Source organism: Sus scrofa, chromosome 5 (genome assembly GCF_000003025.6).
Source record: "Sus scrofa isolate TJ Tabasco breed Duroc chromosome 5, Sscrofa11.1, whole genome shotgun sequence".
NCBI classification, from domain to species: Eukaryota; Metazoa; Chordata; class Mammalia; order Artiodactyla; family Suidae; genus Sus; species Sus scrofa.
Genome location: NC_010447.5, coordinates 82,094,516 through 82,114,596, shown reverse-complemented (window position 1 = coordinate 82,114,596; position 20,081 = coordinate 82,094,516). Strand labels below are relative to the sequence as shown.

General features: G+C 37.3%; 1 protein-coding gene across 3 annotated transcripts in view; it reads right to left on the bottom strand.

Annotated features, from left to right (window-relative positions):
* Positions 1-20,081, bottom strand: part of NUP37 (nucleoporin 37) — a 53,025-nt gene that overhangs the window by 29,867 nt on the left and 3,077 nt on the right. For all 3 annotated transcript variants that reach the window (XM_021092659.1, XM_021092660.1, XM_021092661.1), the window contains 3 exons: positions 9,387-9,511; positions 4,238-4,310; positions 1,540-1,634 (listed from right to left, as the gene is read on the bottom strand). In XM_021092659.1, coding sequence (XP_020948318.1) covers positions 1,540-1,634; positions 4,238-4,310; positions 9,387-9,511 — 293 coding nt within the window. The remainder of the gene's footprint in view (positions 1-1,539; positions 1,635-4,237; positions 4,311-9,386; positions 9,512-20,081) is intronic.

Genomic DNA, 20,081 nt, shown 5'->3' with positions numbered 1-20,081 from the left:
AACAAAACAAAACAACCACATGGAAAAAGTTGATATGTTTCTGGCAGTCTAAAATTTTAGGACAATTTTACTTTTCTACAAAAATTCCAAAGTCTCCTGCAAGAAAAAGAATTACAGACCTCTGAATTTAATTCCAGGTCTCTCTGGCTGTTGTTCACTATTCAGAGGCTATTCCTTGTCTTGCAAAGACACTCATTTTCCCCCTTGTTTCATTATCCCAAGTGCTTATGATTAGCAAACTCCCTATGTTAGAGAACCAAAATGTCATTATTTCTTTCTAATGATTTAATTTATATTTTACATTAAAAATTGTCCTATTTACTCTTTGGTCTCTGTACAAACTTGTTTTTTTAATACTTGGGGCCCCAGAATCTTAAAGTCATGTAAACCTTTCATGTCCTTAACATGAAAATTTTAACAGGCAATACATAGAAAATAACAGCTTAGGATTCTATAATAAGATGGGCTATTAGGATGATTAAATTTTAAAAGAAACTAGTGGCTTTACTTCCAATGTGAAAGGACACATAACAGTTTTATATGTATACAAGTATTTATAAATATGAATGATTTTGTCATAGCTTTATCAAACATTAAAACTATGCAAAACAGCAGAGCAGCATTTTTCGTTTGTTGGTGGTTCTTTTTGTTCACAGCACTGTTAAAGCAAATGAAGCAACTGGCACTTCTCTAATGACTGATTCACTCCTGACTCCTCAGCTTATTTCCACCTCCTACTCTTTCTCTTCATCTTGTGCGTTCCTTACAATATTCTCCAGCTTTAGGCACTATTAAAATGTTATACCTACCTCATCCATTCCAAAGTAGCGGGTGAGGTGGAAGAATGTGATATTGAAAGGTACTGTATCTATAGGAAAACTTTATATAGAGACTTTCAAACTTGTCAAAGCACTAGCTTTCCTATGAGTCTTGCTTTAGCAAATGAGATTCTCAGTTCATTATTAAACATTAACTTATCAGACAGGATCTATGAAATAACTTCATATTACAGCAACTGCCTTTTCTTTGTTTTTTTAGGGCCACACCCAAGGCATATGGAGGTTCCCAGGCTAGGGGCTGAATCAGAGCTGTAGCCCTTGGCCTACACTACAGTTCACAACAATGCTGACCCTCAGCCCACTGAGCGAGGCCAGGGATCGAACCTGCATCCTCATGGATGCTAGTCAGATTCTTTTCCACTGAGCCACGAAGGGAATTCCATGAGCCACGACAGGAACTCCTGACTTCTTCATCCTATTGATCATGTCCAATGTTTGACCTAATATATATTTAGGTTTCATTAAGTGTGCAAATCTAAAATAAGAGGCAGGGAGGCACCCATGAATCAGACCGAGATGAAAACTAAATTCACTGGTTTTGAAATTCATGTTTGTTTCGTACCTACTTTTTAAATAAAGTATGCTTCTTTTACAACATTTTTGTGGAAATGTGTTTACATTTTTTCTATTTTTTTAAAGTGTAATTCTCGCTAAAATAAGATGAAAATTAAAAAATTTGGTTGTAACATAAGCAACCTACCTGCAGGTATGATCATCACTCACACTTGCAATCTCTTGGCCTTCTTTGGGATCAAATACCAAACCATTAATGAAATCTGAATGGCCCTCTAAAATCTGACATAAGGGGAAAAGTTAATAAGAACACAGAAAAATAATCTACTATAGTCCTACCTAATATTTTTACTTTATTGCTCTCACTGCATGCTCTTCTTTTCTATAAATATTTCTTAAGCAATCTGCTATTTTTAAAGTATGATTTCTGCACTCACTTTTCTGGAAGGTTTATCTTGGAAATAAGCTGATCATTCAACACACTGCTATTAGTTTGATCTTTCTTTTCTAGCATTTGCATTTCTTACAGAAACACACACTTTTTTTTTAAACTGTACCTGTCCTTATATTACCTCATTTCTCACTTATTACATAAAGCCTAAATAAAAGTTTAAGCCAGAAGAACTTTCTAGGGGCACTGAGATAGAGTCCCCTTTGGCTTTTTACCTCATACCTGTTGCTCTACATACTGACTGCTACCCAATAATCACATAGCATGGATTCACCTTCTACTATTTTTACTCAATTGTTCAATGTGACTGCTAGCACTGAAGACAGCTAGCATTATAAGCCAATTATCACGACAACGCAGAAATCCTCTTTTGGCCACTAAAGGAACAAATGGGAAGTCGTAAGGTTGAGGACTATGTAAGCAGGCAAGGTCCAATTATCTAAATCTTTATAATCAAACATTCCTATCAGATATCAGATATTTAAATATTTAATGGATACTGTTCTTGATTCCTACTTTCCTTCCAAATACTCAAATTTGATCTTAGCCCATAAGCCAAACTAAGTTAACATTAAATTTTTAATGTCTGTTATAACTAGAAATAACAATAGTTAATAACTATCAACTTTTTTTTTGGCCTTTTTTTTAGGGCCACACCCATGGCATATGGAAGTTCCCAGGCTAGGGGTCAAATGAGAGCTACCACTGCCGGCCTACACCACAGCCACAGCAACGGAGGATCCGAGCTGGTCTGCTACCTACACCACAGTTCACAGCAATGCTGGATCCCTGACCCACTGAACGAGGCTAGGGGTCAAACCCGAATCCTCATGGATACTAGAGGCACAGCAGGAACTCTTAACTATTGACTCTTGATGGGTCAAAATTTTATGCTGTATTTTACACTTAGCTATTCACTGATACAGTTTTATTTTTTTATTTCAATTTTGTTTTTTTAAAACCCTTTTTTCTGATACTTTTTTTTTTTTCTTTTTAGGGCCTCACCCACAGCATATGGAGGCTCCCAGACTAGGGGTCCAATCAGAGCTGTAGCTGCCAGCCTACGTCACAGCCACACCTGTGCGACCTACACCATAGCTCATGGCAGTGCCGGATCCTTAACCCACTGAGCGAGGCCAGGGATTGAACCTGCAACCTCATGGTTCCTAGTTGGATTCGTTTCTGCTGTGCCACTACTGGAATTCCTCTGACACAGTTTTAAATTAATATATATAGTACACTGTATTATGGTAAAACTATATATAGCTTAGAGAGTAACTTTCCCTATTTTCTAAATGATTGGAAAGGTTTATAGTTTATCTCTGTTTTATAACATTATTCATATTTTTGATTTATTAGAAAGTCAAGAAGGCAATGCTGTTCTTATAAAAAACATGATTCAATTTCAACCCAAATGAGAGCTATTTATTTAATTTTCTCCACTTTATTGAGATACACAACACCATGTAAGTTTAGGGTGTACAACATGATAATTTGATATACATAATATATATTGTGAAAGGACTACCATGATAGGGTTATTTAATACTTCTATCACTTAGAATAATTATTATTTTTATTTTGTGGTGAGAACACTTAAGATCTACCCTCTCAGCAACTGTTAAGTATACAATACAGCATTGTTAACTACACTCATCATGATGTCTGTTAGAGCCACAGAACTTACTCATAGCTGGAAGTTCGTACCCTTTGATCATCATCTCCTCTTTTCCCACCCACCCCCAGGCCCTGATGGTCACCATTCTACTCTCCATTTCTATGAGTTCAGCTTTTAAAAATTCCACACATAAGTGAGATCATACAGTATTTGTCTTCCTCTGACATGTTTTACAGGGCTATTTATTACACTAATAGAAAGCATATATACAGGGCTTACAATGTACAAAGCACTGTTCTAAGTGTTTTATATGAATCAGCTCAGTTAATGCTCATAATCCTATGAGGCAGATGCTATGATCATTCTCATTTTGCAAATAAGGAAATGAAAACAAAAAGATTTGGGAACCCGACCAAAGTCGTACTATTACTACAGTGGTAGAGTTGGGCTTCAAACCCAGATGGTCTGGTCCCCGTGTCTGTGCTTTTAATCATTTTCTAATCCTGCCTTGCACTATGCTGTACTGAATTTGTCCCCTTGAAATTCAACTCGTACTCTATGTGTGTTCATGTTTATTATACTGAATCTAATTCTTGCTCATTTGCTGTGCCTACCTAATTTTTAATTTAATACGTAACATTAGATTTGTAATCTGCAGTTATTATCATCAACTTAGTTGCTTACTATAGCCCCCAAAAGTAGAGTAAATGAGGTCCCAAACCACCTTTTTAAAAGACAACCACAAAGACATTTTAAATTAGAATAAATCCAATTTAAAAATCAAAAGAAATTTAAAAATTATACTTGACAACATACCTTGTATTCATTTTTATCTTGAAGATCTGAAGTAAATAATCTAATCTTCATATCGGCAGCAGAAGTACAGAATCTAGATGAAAACAAAAACAAAAACATTCTTAGCCTGTGTAGGTGAAAGTCCCCCCATCACCAAAGCCGTTTTCATAATTTATAATCACGCTTTTTTTAAGGCAGAAGAGGGATGTTATAGGTCTGTTGTAAAAAATGTTATGCAGCTGTTACTGAAAGTAGGAGGCACTTGAATTTTTTGGAAAACATACAGAAATTAGATGTGGAGGAAACTTGGATAGGGAGGGCTGTTTAAAAATTATATTAACCCCTCCTGCAGTTGTTCAGGGGTCAACTATAGATCTTCTCTCCCCAACTGGGACTATACTTGTATAAAGTTTTCATAACCAGAGCTCAAATTTTCCAATCTTTGCCTTTCCTTGAGTTCAGAGGGAAAGACACATAACCGAGGTGTCTGTGTGTCAATGCGAGCCACCGGAGAGGAAAAGGTCTTAGGAAATCCCCACATTTTCTAGAAATAACAGCGTGACTTAGAAGCAGCTTTGTAGTTTTTAATTTTAGTAGCTTTCCTATACAGTTTAAAAACAAGAAACAAATTTTGGTCTAGTACAGTTTATTTTTTTTTTATTCAGGACATATTTTTCTTTCTTTTTTGTATTTTTGAAATTTTTTTGTGATTATTATGTTAACTTGTAAAAAAGACCGAGGCCAAAAACACATAAAGTTTGCCATCATAACCCTTTTTAAGTGTACACTGCATTAGTGTTTATGCACATTGTTACATAATAGATCTCTAGAACATTTCATTTTGTAAAACTGAAACTCAGGATCCCGTGAACAATAGTTCCTCCTTCCCCCAGGCCCTAGTAACCACTACTTTATTTTCTGTTTCCAAAAGTTTGACTACTTTTGATACTTTTATAAGTGGAATCATGCAGGAACTGTCTGTTTGTGACTGGCTTATTTTGCTTAGCATTACATTAGCAAGGTCATCCACGTTGTAGCAGATGACAGGAATTACTTCTTTTTGAGGGCTGATTACATTGCATATATGCGCCACATTTTCTGTATCCATTCATCTGTTGACGGGTATTTACGGTTACTTCTACTTCTTGGCTATTGAGAATAATGTGCAAATAGCTCTGAGACTCTGCCTTCATTTCTTTTGAGTATATACCCAGAAGTGGAGTTACTGGGTCACATGTAATTTTATTTTTAATTTTTTGAGGAACTGCCACACTGTCTCTACAGCATCAGCATCATTTTACATTTTCACTAAGAGGGGACAAAGTTTTTTTTTTTTTTTTTTTTTGTTTTTCGTCTTTTTGCCTTTTCTAGGGCTGCTCCCACAGCATATGGAAGTTCCCAGGCTAGGGGTCTAATCGGAGCTATAGCTGCCAGCCTATGCCAGAGCCACAGCAACACGGGATCCGAGCTGTGTCTTCAACCTACACCACAGCTCACGACAATGCCGGATCCTTAATCCGGCAAGGCCAGGGATCAAACTGGCAAACCGGTTCCTAGTCGGATTTGTTAACCACTGAGCCACAATGGGAACTCCCGTATTTTTCAAGATGGGAGAGGTGGTGATTCATAGACTTTCTGAGATAAAGCATTGTTCATTCCTCGTCATTCTCTGCTTCTTTTCCTCAGCTGAGGGTTAGCTGGATGCCAGAATCATGAATTTTACCCTTTGGATGGTGGATATTTTTTGTATTTCTGTAAATATTTTTGAGCTTTGTTCTGGGATGCAGTTAAGTTACTTGGAAACAGTTGGATTCTTTCAGGTTAGATTTTAATCTTTGTTAGGCAGGATCAGAGCAGACTGGAGGACTAAACTGATGACTCTTTTCTGAATGCTCTACTGGATAGTAGTGAATTATAAGGCTTACTATTCTGACTGGTTTAAAAAAAAAAACATTCCAGGTCTTGAGAAGGCTCCAAGAAGTGTTACTTCTAATGCTTTAGGTGGCTCTTTTCCTGGCTTCTAGCAGTTTCTTTCCAGGCTGATCAGTACTTGGCTGAAGGCTCAAGGAGATCCTCCTGTGACTCAGATCTTGAACCAACCAAGGGTGACTTCCTGTACTACCTGATATCCATGTTAAAAAACCATTACTTCTACGTTTTGTGTGTTTAATCTTTTTCAGCAGGAGGGTAAACCTAGTCCCTGTTAAGCAATGTTAGCTGGACTTGGCCAGGGGATCCAAGCCAGCCAGTTGGGTTCTCACTCCTAGAACTAGGATTCTGCCATGTGGACAGGAAGCCACAAGAAGTTAGTGTACAGGAAAGAGTGAAATGAAGCAAAGAGGAGCAAAGAAGGGTGGAAAGAGGGTTTCAGAGAGTAGGTTCTTGTCTCATTGCAGAAAGAATTCAAAGATATCACATGGAGGTCAAACAAGCAAAGTGAGAATTTACATGCTCAAGGGAAGAGTGAGCAGACTGAGATGAGTAGCTGCCCTAAGCTTCTTGGATAAGCTGGCTATGTCGGGTGTGAAAATGAATGGGCAGAATATTCATTGAAGAGAGAGGGGTTTGAGGTCATTTTTCTTGGTTTTTATCCCAGATTCACCTTCTCCCATGCTTTTACCTAGGAGTTCTATAGTTTCAGGTCTTATGTTTAGGCCTTTAAATCATTTTGAGTTAGTTTTTGTAGATGGTATAAAGGTCTGACTTCATTCTTTTGAATGTGGGCATCCATATTCAAAATTTCCCAACACCATTTATCCTTTCCCATTGTCTAGCCTTTACACCTCTGTCAAAGGTCATTTGACCATACATGTGAGGATTTGTTTCTGGGTTCTTTACTCTGTTCCACTAGTCTGTATGTTTGTCTTCAGGCCAGTATCATACTTTTTTGATTACTGAAGCTGTATTTTTTTTTTTTTTTTTTTTTTGGTCTTTTTCTAGGGCCCCACCTGCGGCACATGGAGGTTCCCAGGCTAGGGGTGTAATTAGAGCTGTAGCTGCTGGCCTATGCCAGAGCCACAGCAATGTCAGATCCGAGCAGCATCTGCGACCTACACCACAGCTCACGGCAATGCCAGATCCTTGACCCACTGAGCGAGGCCACGGATCGAACCTGCAACCTCATGGGTCCTAGGTGGATTCGTTAACCACTGAGCCACAATGGGAACTCCTGAAGCTTTATGTTTTTAAGTCAGTAAAGATGAGGGCTTTAGTTTTGTTTTTCTTTCTCAAAATTGCCCCCCCCCCATGATTTTGATAGAGACTGTACCGAATCTGTGGATTGCTTTGGGTAATTTAGACATTTTAATAAAATTAAGTCTTCCAATCCATGTACATGGGCTGTCTTTCCATTAATTTGTGTCTTCTTTCATTTTTTCCAGCAATGTTCTATAGTTCTCACTATAAAAAGCCTTTTGCTTTTCCTTTCTTGGTTATCTAGTGAATTCTAAGAGTTTATATAAAAGGCTACACTCTACATTAGTGCATAGTTTATTTTGTATTTCTGTGTATATACACAGTGCATAAGAATGTCATATCATCTATAGAAGGCTGAATAGTGGTTCCCAAAGATATGTCCAGTCCTAACCCCTAGTACCTGTTATAGCCTCTCTGGAATTAGGATTTTGCATATATAATTAAGTTAAGGATCATAAGATGACCAGACTGGATTTAGAATAGGCCTAAATCCAGTGATGAGTGTCTTTATAAGACCCAGAAAAGGAGAAACACAGGAAAAGATATGTGAAGACAGAGGCAGAGACTGAGGTGATATATCAACAAGGCAAAGGATGTAAAGGATTCCCAGCTGCCAGCAAAAACCAGGAGAGAGGCCTGGAATGGATTCTTCCTTGGAGCCTCATGAGAGACTAACCTTGCTGACATCTTGCTTTCTGATTTGTGACCTCCAGGACTGGGAGACAATAAATTTCTGTTGTTTTAAGCCACCATATTTCTACCAACTTGTTACAGCAGCCCTAGGAAACGAATATACTATCCTAAACCATATATACATACATGACCATTTCATTAAATAGCTTAAAAGATCCTGGGTATCAAATTATGCCCCCAAACCTGAAATATTTTACCAAGTAGATTTCCATTTCATTAGCCAGCTCAGCCTAGTCTCACCACGTCCTAGGACGGCACTCAAGCGGACCAGGTCTCGGTTTCCTTTTTTCATAAATGAAATTAGTTTACTTCTCATGTCCTTTCATAAATCTCAGTTCATAAATGTAAGCACTCTATCAATTATGGGTTTTTTTTTTGGTCTCTTTAGTGTTTGGTAACAAACCTTAAATAAACTGACATGCTACTGCCTTTGTGAAGAAGGCCTCAGAAAGCGTGTTAAGATTTTTCAAAAAACAAACAAACAAACAAAAAAACAAAAAACAGTCATTCTTTTCAAATTTTTTCAACAAACACTGAAGCCCAAGGATCAAAAATAGAGTTTTATGCATTGTTAAATACGAAAATGTGACCTTGGCCTATGTATGAGGCATTAAGATTGATTAATAACTCAACCAAATTAATTAATTAATCAATTAATGGCCACATCTGTGACTACACCAAAGCTCATGGCAATGCTGGATCCTTAATCCACTGAGTGGGGCTAAGGATCAAACCTGCATTCTCATGGATACTAGCCAGGTTCATTACTGCTGAGCTATAATGAGAACTCCTGTTACGGTTTGTTTTTTTTTTTTTTTTTTGGTTTGGATTTTGGCCTCATCCACTGCATGTGGAAGTTCCCAGGTCAGAGATCGAACCTGCACCACAGCAGTGACCCAAGCTGTTGCAGTGAAAGCAGAGGATCCTTAACCAGCTATGCCACAAGGGGACTACCAAATTCAGTTATTTTAAAAGAGTTGTACTTTCAATAAGTGGTAAATTCAGTGAAGAATCTATAAAGATTTCAAATGATCCATATGAATCTCAGAAAAAAGAGCTATGTAATTAGGCTTAAACACATGTTCAAGGTATCACTGTTATGGTTATATATTTAAATCTCAAATTCAGACAAACGCCTAAATTATGAAATAATAGCAAATGTTAAAGTCAAAAATACCTGGAGTTGGAGAAATGGAAGAAAAAAGTCCCTAAGATCAAAGGCTTCAGATCAGTTAACACAAAGGACATTAATAAATGCTGCATTTAATAATATTAAACTTACTTGATTACTGGAGGCAATGAATCAAGTCTAGTCTCTGGACTCCAGGCTATGCCGTCGACCCTGACTCCATGCTGAAATGTTCGTAGTGTTTTATAGTGAATTCCTTCAATGTCTGCTTCTTCCTCCTAAGCATACACAGTAAATGTTTTAATAAGTTATGAGAACAAGCAATATCAAATTCTATATTTTATTATAATGAGGAATTTATCAGGGGGCTGTAAATATTTTTTTGAGAAGTTCAAAAGCAGATTAGATATTAAGGTACAACTGGTTTACTGAACAATAAGAATAAAAACATCCAAACCTGTCTAAGCCTCAAAAAATAATTCTATAAGGTAACTAAAAACAAATAAACATGTTATACCTTATCTTAGGAGAGATTTTATTCTAATAGTAAATACATTTCACAGCAAACACAATAAAAGGGGAATGCTCTAAGGATCAGAATATTCTAGGTAAATGAATTAGCATACATGGGTTATCGAGTGACAATATAACAAATACACACTGAACATAAAGTTTTATGTACAAGGTAATTTGTCCCTTATGAGGCCTCAAAGGCATAATGAGTATCAATGATTTTCACAGAGAACTACACATGGGACTAAACGTGTGGGATGCTACAAACTGTTCAACCATAATACTATTAGACTCTATGACTAGTGACTATGCAAATAATGATCTGATCAGTCTTTTGGATATGATTCTGGGTAAGATGCTTAGTAAAGTCATCCTATTTACTTGGCTCAGTACTACCTAAAAGATGTCAGTTTATTCTCATGGGAAGATGAAGAGAAAAGTGAATTTGAAAAGTCCAGCCATCTCTGCCTGGCAATACGGACAATAACCTGAAAAGCTTTCCAATTACAAAAATCCAAATCGAGAAAAGCAACTGAGCACTGAGGCATAAAGCTATCTTAAGGACACCTGCCCACATCTAATAACTAATAGTTTTGTTTCGTAGGGGACAGAAGATAAAACTTAGTGCCTGCACAAAGAGAGATGCAGAGCAGAGACCTCTCTGCAAAGATCTAGTACCTTTTGAAGGGAAGTAAGGGGGGGAAAAAAAAACCCAACCAAAGGTGCCATGCAAAATATGTAGTATGGGTAAAGGTCAAGAGAGAGGAAACATCACTTGTGAGAAATCTCAACCAGTGGCTGGTCCTAACATGATTTTGGGGCTTGAATTCACATTAACTATGTGTTCTAGAAAACAACATTTTATTTCAAAATGTTTCTATGTTGTTAATGGCCCCAAGCACTTCCCAGTAAAAGGCAAATTCTCTTTGGATGAACTAATTCTACACAGGTTTCATAAAGTTCTCACAGATACAGTGCAATCAAATATGATCTTATCTCATGCACTACTACATATGAAAACAAAATACTGCAGACACAAACAGAAGGATCAAACATGGAAAGATATCAGATGAAAAAAAGATATATTTTTAAGGCTCTAGGAGAGGCAATAAAAAATTATGAGTTATCAACAAAAGACTACCAAAAATGAGCTGGCCGATTTTTTTTTTTTTTTTTTTGGCCATGCCTAGGGCACGTGGAAGTTCCTGGGCCAGGAATTGAACACATGCCACAGCAGCAATCCAAGCTACAGCAGTGACAAGGCCAGATACTTAATCCACTAAGCCAAAAGGGAATTCTGACCAGATTTTAAAAAGAGCTAAACAAAAACTTTTAGATGAAAATGCCACAATGAGGGGGAAAAAAAACAATGCTTAGAGGAGCTGGAAAACAGATTTGAAAAAAATTTTTCAGAATGTAGCAAAGAGAAGACAGAAAGAAGACATCTGACCATATATCTCATTCGGGTTGTAGAAGTGAATGGATGGATGGGGAAAGATACAATACTTGAGGAGATAATGTCAAACAATTCTTCATACTTGATTATAGGAACCAATATGCACATTTAGAAAGAACAATAAATCCCAGGCAGCTTAAATAAAAAGAGATCTGCAGCTAGACACAACATAGTAAAACTTAAGAACACACAGACTCTCATGATACATATGTATGTGTATGTATGTGAGGGGGAGAGGGTGAGGGGGAAGGAAGGAGGGAGGGAGAAAGGGAGAGAGGTGTTTTGGCAATAGTAGCCAGAAAGAAAAGTTTCCTATACAAGAATAATAATTAGAACAATCATCAATTTCTTAGCAGAAAACAAATTGAGGAAAACAGTAAATAATATGTAAATAACAGTAAATAATTGTTTTCTTCAAAATGATAGGAAAAAACTGTAGAATTGTAGCTAGAATAAAACTGTTTCCTAAGAATGAAGCTGTATTAAAGATATTTTCATAAAAACTGAAACCAAGGGTTGGCACCATTAAAGTCTCACTAAAGAATCTCCTAAAGCAGGGGCTGGCAAACTATGGTTAAAGGGCCAAATCTGGTCTACGGTCTGGTTTGCTATGGCCCACAAGCTGAGAATCATTTTTATATTTTTAAGGAGTTGTAAAAAACAAAGAATAATTTGCAACAGATACCTTAAATGACTGGCAAGATCTAAAATATTTGTATCTGGCTCTTTACAGAAAAAAGTTTATTATTTATTTTTGTCTTTTTAGGGTCACACCCATAGCATTTGGAGGTTCCCAGGCTAGGGGTCCAATTGGAGCTGTAGCTGCTGGCCTACAGGAGAGCCACAGCAATGTGGGGTCCAAGCCACATCTGCGACCTTCACCACAGCTCATGGCAACGTCCGATCCTTAACCCACTGAGCAAGGCCAGGGATCAAACCTGCATCCTCATGGATGCCAGTCAGGTTTGTTAACTGCTGAGCCATGACTGGAACTTCCAGAAAAAAAAAAAAAAAAAAGTTTACTAATAAATATTTTCTTGCAATAAAGGATGTGCTTTCAGGTGAAGAAAAATGATCCCAGAAGGCAGACCGGAGATGTAAGAACAGTGAGTAAAACATCAAAGGTCATATAAAACAGTATCAAATTTGTGGGTTAAAAGAAAAATGATAGAGAACTAAAATACAACAATTATATCTGTCTATGGTCTGGGAGTTGGGACTGGCACATGCACACTGTGGTATATGGAATGACCGGCCAACAGGGACCTGCTGTGTAGCACTAGGAACTGTATCCAATATTCTGTGATAATCTAAATGGGAGAAGAATATAAAAAAGAATGGATGTGTGTATACACATAATTGAATCACTTTGTTGTATAGCAGCAATTATCACAACAATGTAAATCAACTATACTTCAATAAAACTTAAAAACACAAACAAAAACCCTCCAAAACCCTACAATAATAAAAGTCTGTAAGCGGTGATAACAGCTTAAGTGTTAAAGATCCTTGCTTTATTCATGAAGAAGTTGAAGATACTAATTTCAACTTTGTCTAATTAAGTATGCATATGAAAATGTCTTTGGTAACCATTAACAGAGAAACAGCATGTAAAACCTCCAAACTGGAGAAAACTGTAATTCCAAAAGATGCATGCACCCCAATGTTCATAGAAGCCTATTTACAATAGTCAAGAAATAGAAGCATAACATAGATGTGCATATGTATATGTAATATATATAATGTGTATATATATTTAATGGAATACTACTCAGCCAAAAAAAGAAATAGCAGTTCCCGCTGTGACAGTGTAGGTTAAGAATCCGACTGCAGTGGCTTGGGTCTCTGCAGAGGCATGGGTTTGATCCCTGGCTTGGTGCACTGGGTTAAAGGATCTGGCATTGCTGCATCTATTGCACAGATTGCAGCTGTGGCTTGGATTCAATCTCTGGCCCAGGAACTTCCATATGCCACAGGTGTGGCCATAAAAATTGGAAAAAAAAAAAAAAAAGGAAAAGAGAAAAGAAATAATGTCACTTGGAGCAACATGGATGGCCCTAGAGATTATCATATTAAGTGAAATAAGTCAGACAAAGAAAGACAAATATCATATGACATCACATGCAGAATCTAAAAAATGATACAAATGAACTTATTTACACAATAGAAATAGACTCACAGACATAGAAAATAAACTCATGGTTACCAAAAGGAATAGCAGGGGGAGGGGAGTGATAAACTAGGAGTTCGGGGTTAACATATACACAGTACTACATATAAAATAGGTAAAAAAAGAGGACCTACTGTTTAGTACAGGGATTTATAATCAAAATCTTGTAACAATCTACGATGGAAAGGAATCTGAAAAAGATCTGATAAACACACACACACACACATAAAACTGAATCTATCAGGAAGGAAAAAGGTCCAAGGAGGGGATAACAAAACACAAATGGAAGACGCAGGAATATGTGCACTGGCAGTATTTTCAATAGTAAAACACTATCCAATTGAGGAAAAGATTAATTTTGGTATATTTGTATTATAAAACACCATACTACAATGACGATAAGTGAACTTTGACATTGAGGAATCTAATAAATATACTGTTAATAACAACAGTAGAAGAACATGATATAGGATAATTTCATTGATACAAAATTTAAAACATGAAAAATAATACACTGATTTGCAACACCTACGCATATGGTAACTATGAAAAAAAAATTTCAGACTTAGTATCCTTTTGGAGGCGAGAAGAGGCAGTAAGGAAAGAATATCCAGGGGGCTTCAAAGGAATTGCTAATTCTTCCTTTCTTAAGCTAGGGGGTAGGTACATAGGGGTCAATTATTATTATTCTTTATACCTTATATGGACAATACATATTTTAAAATATATTTTATGAGCTTGAAGTATTATAATTTTTAAAAAATATTGTTATTTAAATCAAAACCCTAAATGGGTATAGAGAATTAAGCAAAACTTTTCATAACAAATTTGCCTAAGGACTCTTCTGTGTTAAGTGGCTATAGTTATCCTTTATAAAAGTGTATAAGATTATAAAATAGGATAAGGGAAAAAAATCCAGAGCAGGTGAAACTGGATATTTAATTAAATACATATGCCTACATAGACAGGAATTACCTGAAGGACCATTTAAAGAATTCCATTCATTCTGAATCTAAATGCAATATTTTATTTATTTATTTATTTATTTTTGTCTTTTGTCCTTTTTAGGGCTTCACCCTCGGCATATGGAGGTTCCCAGGCTAGGGGTCTAATTGGAGCTATAGCCGCCGGCCTACACCACAGCCACAGCAATGCCAGATCCGAGCCGCATCTGCGACCTACACCACAGCTCATGGCAAAGCCGGATCCTTAAGCCACCGAGGGAAGCCAGGGAAACCTCATGGTTCCTAGTCAGATTCGTTTCCCCTGCACCACCATGAGAACTCCTAAATTTTAAAATGTGTACATTACAAGTTCCTATTGTGGCCCAGCATGTTATAAACTGGACTAGTATCCATGACGATGTGGGTTCAATCCCTGTCCTCACTCAGTGGGTTAAGGATCCAGTGTTCCATGAGCTGTGGTGCAGGTCACAGATGCAGCTCAGATCCTGTGTTGCTGTGGCTGTGGCATAGGTATGCAGCTACAGCTCTGATTAGACCCCAGCCTGAGACCTTCCATATTCTGCACCTGCAGCCCTAAAAAGTAAAGAAAAGTGCACTTAAACTGAATCCTAGTGGATGTGTTGATTTTTCTAGGATAGCTTTTTGGAATCCTAGCAAAGTCATTTCACCAATATAGTACACATATCTTTCTCTACAGATCCCCCTTGAAAATGACTTTAAATTTCAGGTGGGCTTAGAGTTAACAAAAAAAGTTTTCCTAACAATGAAAAAAGGAAACAAAAATGCATTTATCAAGGAAATAAAAACACTGTCAAATTTTATTTCTTCATAATTTGTTTGTATAATAACTGTATAGCTAACAGCCAGAAATGGCAAGGCAGCAATCACTAAGTAATTTAAAAATAAGGTTAGGAGCCTAATCATAGCTGACTTCATAGTTTGGGTTACATCTATTTTTCCACACTTGACAGATCAATCTTCTAAAAATGAAGTTTCTTACCATCAAAACACATGTTATTTTGCTACTGTAACAATAGTATTGACAATTAGACCTTGCAATTTGTTACCCAAAATATATATGGAGTCATTGGGTGGTCATGGGGACTGTACAGCCTGAGCTTTATGTATTACCAGTGAAACCTTTTTTTCCTGGCAGCAACATCTGCCACTGAGCCAACGAAAAGGCCAGGGTGTGTGTGGTATAGGCAGAGACGAATGCTATTTTAGGTTTAGTTTGGAGTGTAGCCAGTATTGTATAGGCAGGAAATTAAGATACTTTGGAAAACGTGCTGTAATACAAATCATTATCCAAGGTTCCAACATATTTGAGGTTGGGGCAAAGCCAGATTAATGAAAGGGCTATTCTAAAGGTTTGAAATTGGCAGGCCCTCCCACCACACCCATTTAAGGCCAAATATGGAATTTTAGTTGGACGAGACTGTAAAGCTTACCTAGTCCACTTCTTTCATTCTAAAAGCTTAAACCTCTAGTAGAACATTTGAAAAAAGAGGCTGCACATCCCTTTTCTGAACATTTTCAAGTGAGAGGGAACTAGCTACTTCTTGGGGGAGCTTATTCAATTTCTGGGTAGTTTTAATTACTAGAAGAGTTCTCTTTAACATTAAACCAAAATCTGTTTCCATATAAATTCTACTTATTGTTCCAAATTCTGCTCTCTGGAACCACAGAGAGTAAGTCTAACTCGGTGAAGGCAATTATATGGTCATAGCTGATCTCCCGTAAGTGGACACGCTCCAAAGAAGCAGCTTCAGCATCAGTCTTAAAGCACTGTAAGTAATAACTCTACTCAAACAGAATTGAGAAATAGCACAAAAAAATTTGCCATTTTGTCTAATCCCTCTTTTGCATGACAGTTTAAACATTTTAACATAACCACTCTGAAATTTATCTTCAAATACATTATCTCCTTTGAGTCATAATACACTGCTAAGAGCTGAAGTCAAGATTAAACAGTACTGTAAATTTACAGAGGGTATAGAGTTATGCAGTCCAATATGGTAGCCACTAGCCACATGGGGATTTTAAGCACTTGAAATGTGGCTAGTTTAAGCTGTACACTTTCCATACCAGATTTCAAAGATAGTATAGAATAACATAAAGTATCTCATTAATGATTTTTTATATTGGTTATACAAAAAATATTTTGGATATGCTGGGTAAAAAATACATTATGAAAATTAATTTCATCTCCTTTTTACTTTTTATATTGTGGTTATTACCACATTTAAATTTGTATTTGTGGCTCACATTATATTTCTATTGGACAGCATTGAATTAATTTCCTGTGGCAGTTTAATCATTGCCATGATTCACGGTGAACAACCAGGTGACTAAAAACCCTAAGTCACAAATGTCCCTTCTAGCTCTAGCAGTCTGTCATTTTAATATGGGATATTCACCTTTATTAAATTTTAGCTTGTTCTATTTTTGGCCCATTAATCCAATCTGTTAAACAATACCTAGATTCTGAGCCTGGCATACAACAGATAGATGCTCAATAAAAATTTACTAAATGAAGTCTGTCACCCAAAGCATTAGGTATCTTTCTCAGCTTCATGTTCCATATAAATGCAATATGCTTGCCTAAGTTAAGTGTTCTTATCCAAGTCACGTAGAGGTTGCAATTCATTATTGATGACCCTTTCAACATAATCTTTCACACTCCCTATGCCCTTTACACATAAGACTTTCATTGTAGTTATCTTATTGCACTGCTTTACATTCAAATATCTCCTGGAGGGCAGGGGTGCTTGCTTCTTTAAAGTATGTATCATCACTTCCAGCACCTGATCTGCACTTATAAAGTATCTGACAATACATGGCACTAATCAAAAGTACTATCATTTGGCTCAAATTTCCGACGTATTCAAAAGAACACTGTGGGATTGATTCTGAAAAATGCTTTGATGAAATTCAAATTCATTACATCAGCAGTGTTTTCCTAACAGTCTTAGAATGAAGACTGCCTTTCTGACAGGAATGTAGAAATATTTCAATTCAACTTATCTTTACTTAGATTTCTCTCAAGATAAATTTTTTTCTTTTCCCTTTTTCTTTTCATGGTGGCACCCACGGCATATGGAAGTTCCTGGGGCAGCAGTCAAATTGGAGGTGCAGCTGAAGCCTATACTACAGCCACAGCTACATCAGATCTGAGCCGAATCTGTGATCTATGATGCAGCTTGTGGCAATGCCAGATCCTTAACTTACTAAGCAAGGCCAGTGACTGAAACCACATCCTCACAGACACTATGTCAAGTTTTTAACCCACTGAGCCACAACGGGAACTCTAAGATAAGAAACAAAGTGCTGGAGTTGCCGTCGTGGCTCAGTGGATAACGAATCCCACTAGGAACCATGAGCTGCGGGTTCGGTCCCTGTCCTTGCTCAGTGGGTTAAGGATCCGGTGTTGCTGTGAGCTGTGGTGTAGGTTGCAGACACGGCTCGGATCTGGCGCTGCTGTGGCTCTGGCGTCGGCCGGTGGCTACAGCTCCAATTAGACCCCTAGCCTGGGAACCTCCATGTGCCGTGGGCGCAGTCCTAGAAAAGGCAAAAAGACCAAAAAAAAAGAAACAGAGTGCTATAGAACTTGAAGGTTCTAACATGAGAGAATAGGAATAATGTTTAATAGTGCTTAACTAGATAAAAAAAATAACTTCAAAAGAAGCAATCTGAACCCCTGCAGAACTGTTTCAATTATGGTTTCAACGTATCTGAAGAGCAGTAGAGAATGAAAAGAACAGGGATTTTAAGATGGGGTCCACAGCTTGTTTTTTCAGTTACTAGCCAGATAAATCCCTAAATGTCTTTGAAGTGGAATGCAAACTCCATGAGGACAAGGGCAGTCATTTAACCAAATCTCCAGTACCTGACACAGAATGTAATTTGTGTTCACTACTTGCTAAGTAAATAAAAATCCAACTCTTTCCTCAGGTAATTTGGGGTAAGACCCAGACTGCCAGTCTCATAGGTCTGAGAATCAACTGGGAAAATGAATATGACCACAAACCATAAAAGATGAATACAAATGTTTTTGCTAGCTTTTTCCCCTCATTTTGTCATTTTCCCCTTTTGTTCCGATTTTCTCTCTGCCATCCATAACCTCTGCCTTTTTTTTTTTTTTTTCCCTAATTTTTTCTCCTACTTTGTTTTTTGGCTGAACATAACCTAGAGATAAAGTATTTTTTTTGGTACTTCTAAATACAATTCTGTTACAGCCATTAAATTTTTTTTTTTCTTTTTAGGGCCATACTTATGGCATATGGAAGTTCCCAGGCTAAGGGTCTAATGGGAGCTACAGCAGCTGGCCTTCACCACAGCAACAGCAACGCGGGATCTGAGCCGAGTCCTGTGACTTACACCACAGGATCCTTAACTCACTGAGCGAGGTCAGGGATAGAACTCTCATCCTCATGGATCCTAGTCGGGTCTTTTAACTGCTGGGCAACGAAAGAACTCCCACAGCCATTAATTTTAAGAGTAAGGAAGCAAAATATCAGTTTCACCTGTAGAGAGCGGCTTTATTCTTTCGTTGGTTAGTAGCCTGCATTAGAAAAATGGTTTCCTTTCAGTCTTTTTCAAAAGTGTGTTGTACTATTTCTCTTAATCATGTGACTTTTATGATCCTAACCTGAGAGTATAGCTGAAATCAGGCCAAGGGTCATATTTAGCCTAAAAGCTAGAAATTCCTATCACAACCCTACGAAACAATGTGGGATAATATAAAAGCTCTTACATTCTACTCAGGCACCAACAAACTGAAGCTTTCAATTCACACTTTCTCCTTAGGATAAATAAGCATGCAATCTAATTACGTATAACCTAACACACTACATTGTAAAATGCTAAATTGCACTTTTGATGTCAAAACACTGTAACATATTGAACTACCTCCTGAGTAAAAGAATAAAGATTTATAATGTTTATAACATCTGGAGTTTCCGTTGTGGCAGTGGAAATGAATCCAACTAGGAACCATGAGGTTGCGGGTTCGATCCCTGACCTCGCTTAGTGGGTTAAGGATCTGGTGTTGTCATGAGCTGTGGTGTAGGTCACAGACATGGCTCGGACCTGGCGTTGCTGTGGGTGTGGTGCAGGCCAGCAGCTGTTGCTCTGATTGGACCCCTAACCGGGGAACCTCCACATGCCACATGTGAGGCCCTAAAAAAAAAAATATATATATATATATATATACATATACATATACATATATATATATATCTCACCTTGGTCATAAAGTTATTTTAAATCTTTGGAAATTGGTCACTGTCAAATTACCTTATTGATTAAACTTGAGAAATATTGTTCCATGAATAATATTCTGATAAACAAATGATTAACCAGAGATTCCTGAATGTTGACCTCTCATTATTCAAAGTCTCTCTTACTTGTAGAACTAGCTTCTCTGTGAGAAAACATGGTGTGTATTCATACCCTTAAATATGGGGCTGTGCCTGAGTGTCACCACTGACCAATTCAACAACAGCAAAATGTGTCAGACGCTTTCTAGAAACTGTATATGCTGATTCGTTATGTTCCCACAAAACTCTACTTAAATATGGCTAACACTTGAACAACATGGGTTTGAACTGCATGGATCCACTTAACAGGCAGATTTTTTTTTTAATACATACATACTACAGGACTATATGACCTGCTGTTGGTTGACTCTGTGGATGAGTAGCTGGAGAACTAGTTTTACCTGGATTTTGACCACACCAGCT